Raw genomic sequence first — 5,260 nt, 5'->3', positions numbered from 1 at the left:
GAGGTCATAAGATGACAATTCACTATTTATATGCTTAGTAGTAAAAAGGAATCGATTTACAAAGGTGTCAAATGGTGGGCTAAACATGAAAAAATAGACCAAACTACATCTACCATTTCTATAATTTAAAACAATTTAATACCAATAATTAAATAATAAGAAATGTCCTTTTTGGTTTCTAATCACTAAATGGGGGAAGTAATGTATAATTTTTACCCAATAGAACTTGTTCAAAATTTTCGGCTCAGTTGTTTTTGTTAAAAATGCGGACAAATTAAAGTCAACATCAAGAGAGTCTCGGGCAAAGCTTCCATGGCACTCTTATTTTCTGTTGCTCATCGGCTTCCATGACAAACTTTCACCATGAAAACACCCCTTAAATACTCGCTGTCTTCAAGCCTCTCAACTCACTCCAAAAATGGTGAATACCAGAGCCAAACACCAGAAAATTCATAACACGAGGAAGCTCTGCTTCTCGGAGGTTGCCATGGCAGATTCCGATCATCTGGCAACCCAATCCGGAGCTTTCATCGGTTCAAATGATGATCTTCTAACTGAAATCCTTCTTCGGCTTCCAGTCACCTCTGTTCTTCAGTTCAGATCTGTTTCCAAACACTGGCAATGGCTTTTGAGCCACCCACGTTTCACCCTTATGTATAAAAATGCTTCCATCTCTCCTGGCCTTTTTGTTTGCAATTCGTATATTCCATTTGATGTTGAGAACCAAAGTCCACCTCCTTTTCGAAATCTCGACTTCTACCCTGATCTTTGTGGTATTGGAATCGTGCAATCTTGTAACGGACTGCTGCTTTGCTGTAGCAAGAAGGGGCACGAACGTGTTCGTAAATATTACGTATTCAATCCCACAACTAAGCAATTTGCACTCATTCCATCGGTTCCTGGAGGTATGGAAGTTCGTAAAAACATCCGTTTTATGGGTCTGGCATTTCATCAAACAGGTTGTGTTCACTACAAGGTTGTTTGCATCCACGTTATGAATCCTGATGCGTTGTTCAAGATTCAGATTTACTCGTCTGAGACAGGGAAATGGAAGACTTCAGATCAATCTTTCTCTGCGCCTTATTATACACCTTTAAGATATGGAGTTTTTTGGAATCAAGCGATCCACTGGGCTCCCTCTTTTGTTAATCCATCGTACTTTAAGCTCGATACACAGGAGTTGAAATCGCTGCCATTGCCGGAGACGGTGGCATCTTTCGGAGGTTATGGAGATCGAGCAATGCCCCTTTACTTTGGGGAGTCACGAGGCCATCTGCATTTGGTGGACAGGGTCGATCGCAGTGAGAGTACTTTACAGCTGAACGTGTTCGAGATGTTGAAGGATCATTCTGGATGGTTTCTCAAGTATCAAGTGGAGCTTGATGAGCTGTTGAATGCTTACCCGAAGATGATCAATAGCTACCAGGATCCTTCGAGCCTTGATTATTACGAATTCGAATTGTTTGATGTGGTGAGAGGTGAAGAAGAAGATGATGAAGCATTCTTTGTGATCAAAGTTTCAGGGAAGATTATAAGGTACAATGTTGTGGACAAGAGTTTCAAGCAGATATTTGATCTTAATCATCTGACCGACCTTTCCTATGGACGAATCGGTGACTTGAAAGTTCATCGCTATATTGAGAACTTAGCTTCTTTCTAAAACGAATTAATGAATTATTACGCTTGAAAAAAATTTATATATATGTTGCTTTTATTCATAAAACAATTTTTTTTTTGAAACGGTAAATTTTATAAAAAGCAAACCACCACTAGCAGGGGAGCGGCAAGGAACAATACAATAAAGATAAAATTGAAAGAAAATAAAAAAAGTTGTAATGACACCAGCTAAGCAACATCAAATGTAGCTATTGACCACTCCTCCCAATTACTTGACCAATTTTTACCCTTGCGTTTGTGCCAATAAAATGCTAGCAATTTTACCTCTTCCGCTCCCCTTGTAGGATTGAGAAATACTCCATTGAAGATTCAGTCATTCCTGAGTTTCCAAGCGTTCCATAGTAAACTGTGACAGATGGTCATAAACCTCTGTCTCGATCTTGAACAACTTTCCACAAATGATATTAATTCATTAACAGATTGGAATGCCCTATGTTGTACACCATGTGTGGTGATTTTAGTGTCATCATATCATTTTAAGTAATTGAGAACTAATATGTGAGCTAAGGGGCTTCATGATTTGTACTCTAATACATGTACGGGGGGTTGTGTGGAGTGCACGCATGTATAAGATCGAGTCAGAAGCCGGTTCGACGACTAGTCGGGGGTCTGGGGTAGCGCCCCTGGGTCCGGGGTTTCCAAAGGGGCAGCGCCCCTAGCGGGGTCCAAGGTGCAGAGCCCCTGGCTGGGGTTTGGGGCAGCGCCCCAAAACCTCACCAAATTTTGCAGGTGGGAACATAATGGAAAATTCAATTTCTTGAGGGTGATTATGGTAAAACTAACGAAACTCGTTAGCTTTTGGTAACCCTAATCCGGATTAATATTACTTGCTTCCAAAGCAAGTAATGACAGCCTAACCCTAATGAAACCCTAATCGTGTTTAGTATATAAACAACTCTTCCTTTCCAGAAGACTGGCGTTCTTTAGCTCTCGTTTTTCATCACACATTCACAGAACCTTTTAGCATAATAGCTTACGTTTTTTGTGCATAGAAACGTAGGTGTCCGCTTGGATTATCCTAGACTGAATTTCTTGAAACCCAGGCATATGGTAGAAATATCAGTTCGGAAAGTGATATCACGATCCAAGCTGGTATCTAGATCTCCACCGCAAACCCTAATTTTCCCAACTCACCACACCGGTCAAATATATTCTCCCTTATTGTGCATGCAAATGGACATGAGATCAATATATGATCTCCACATTCCAAACCAGAAATGTTAGCGCTACACGTGGTGTTGATTGTTTCCACACACCTGGATTTTAATGCAATCGCCGATGAAATTCTATTTTGAATTGCTCGCCAAATAAAACGGTTCACTTTAATCGGAGAAACCTTATTCCAATTAAATGATGGTAATGAGCGGTATTGATTCAACTGTTCCTCTAATTTGTGTCTTAGTGATGATTTCTATAGTGAATGTTGTATTAACAATTTATTATTATTATTATTTTCGGTTAACTTTATCAAATAAATAATTATGAACTTAAATCTTACTCATATAATTTCTTCAATAAATCTTTGTGAAATTATTAATAACTTTTACTTAATTTGTTGTTTTTAACATGTGTACATTAAATAAAATTAACTTATCAATATATATATATATATATATATATATATATATATATATATATATATTTTGGTAAAACGAATGTAATGATTTCTATTAAGGGTAGCAAATATCATTGAATATCAACCAAGAGGTGTACCAAATGAACCAATTATGTTGGTAGTCAATATGTTTGCTTGTTGGTACCCTACAAATTAATTAACAATAACATGTTAATGGTATAAGGTTTAAATACCACGATATTACTGTACCAACCAATTCATTTTTCATATATATAAAAGATTGTACGTTAACTTTAAATGTATTTGACGGAAAAGTGTTCAAGAACTTTGATATTAGTATTTACCATCTAGTAACGTTTAAAATTTAATCTCTATAAACGTATCTCATTTCCTCAATTGTTAAGTTTAAACTGATGATACATAATTATAAATAAAAAAAAAATGAATCAAATTTCCAATCCACCCATCCACAAAACGCTTATTAATAAAACTCACATGTATGCTTTGATTACACAATAACACGTAAACATTAATTCGTAAAACACTCATACATGTTGGTAAATACTATTACCAATATGAACCAACCAAACTTACTAGTAGCCAATTAAATTGGTAACAATTATACTTGATATGTTAGTTGTAATTAAAATTACATACAAACTATAATTTGTATGATACACGGTTTAAAAAAATATATTTAATACTATACAAATTTCACCCCTAATCTCTAAAATTAATGCTGTTACGATAGTTTTTTTCAATTAACTTTGTCAAATAAATAATTATTAACTTAAATCTTTCCGTGTCTCAGTCCCAGTGTGACTCATCATCCGAAAAGACCAGCTAAGCATCATTGGCTTGGTCAGCCTTTACCTGACTAACTACCTAATACTACGCAGGCTCATCAAACAACGCTTTTTAGCTTTCTTCAGGATTTGGCCTGAAATGTTCGGCAGATTCCCACGCGTTATGCACCCGTTCACCACTTTGTTCTCAACTCTTCTCACCTCCTGGGCGAGAGTATAATTTGTTTAATAAATCTTTGTGAAATATTTAATAACTTTTACTTAATTTGTTATTTTAAACACATGTAATATTTATATAAAAAATAAAATAATAACATTAAATAAAAGTAACTTATCACAATGCATTATTACAATGCAAGAATTAAAATACGAGAAACTCAAAAAAAATTTGCTTAATCGTTTTAATACTTATATTTTTTTTATTCAATTAAGTCTAAAAAACGACAATTGTATTTATTTTGACATATATTAGGTCAATAGATCAATCACTTTCAAAATTTATACTTTTGGCAAAGATTTTAAACTTTATTATAAATGTGGTAAAAAATTTACACTTTAGGCTCATACTTCAAAATTTTGTTACGAATTCATCATAAATTTAGTTTTTTTTTTTTTTTTTTTTATAGTTTTTTTATAATATTTTTACAAATATGTTTTTTTGTTGTATAAAATTATATTTATATAAAAAACATATTTATATACACAAACACGTTTTTATATATAAATGTATACAAATACATTTACTATAAAATAGATGTTTGTATATATTTTGATTATAAAACGTGATTGGATACAGTTTTTTATAAAACATGTTTGTATACAAATGCATTTATTATAAAATATGTGTTTATATACACTTTTTTTTTATAGCATACGTGTTTGTATATATTTTTTTATAAAAATGGATTTCTTTATATTTATGTATTTATATACACACAAACACAAAATATGTTTGTATGTACTTAATAAATGCCTATCTGTATAGAAGTTAAGGTATATATGTGTATAATTGTTGAATCGATATGCCCAAGAATCGTAATGGTGTACCCGGGTCGGTAATTCGAGAGAACTCAAAACTTGTCTGGTACTTACAAGGTCGGGCATGAAGCAACTACAGTCTATCACGAACGAATCTAAAATCAAGTAACCATGCACGAATCTCATAACCACATCCTAGTAAACTTGCAAAAGAGAAGATACG

The 5,260-nt window shown here is 34.0% G+C and overlaps 1 protein-coding gene across 1 annotated transcript; it reads left to right on the top strand.

Annotated features, from left to right (window-relative positions):
* Nucleotides 1-305: 305 nt before the first annotated feature.
* LOC145077082 (F-box protein At5g07610-like) lies at nucleotides 306-1,703 on the top strand. Its single transcript, XM_079022858.1, has one exon. It carries the CDS (start codon nucleotides 419-421, stop codon nucleotides 1,658-1,660), a length of 1,242 nt encoding a protein of 413 aa, XP_078878984.1. The 5' UTR covers nucleotides 306-418; the 3' UTR covers nucleotides 1,661-1,703.
* Nucleotides 1,704-5,260: the final 3,557 nt, after the last annotated feature.

Source organism: Lactuca serriola, chromosome 9, assembly GCF_051521515.1.
Source record: "Lactuca serriola cultivar US96UC23 chromosome 9, Lser_US96UC23_V15, whole genome shotgun sequence".
Classification (NCBI taxonomy): Eukaryota; Viridiplantae; Streptophyta; class Magnoliopsida; order Asterales; family Asteraceae; genus Lactuca; species Lactuca serriola.
This window is presented reverse-complemented; position numbering and strand designations above follow the sequence as displayed.

What these genes read in the sequence shown, in the direction of transcription:
- LOC145077082 (XM_079022858.1), top strand. Translation starts at nt 419, where the DNA reads ATGGTGAATACCAGAGCCAAACACCAGAAAATTCATAACACGAGGAAG.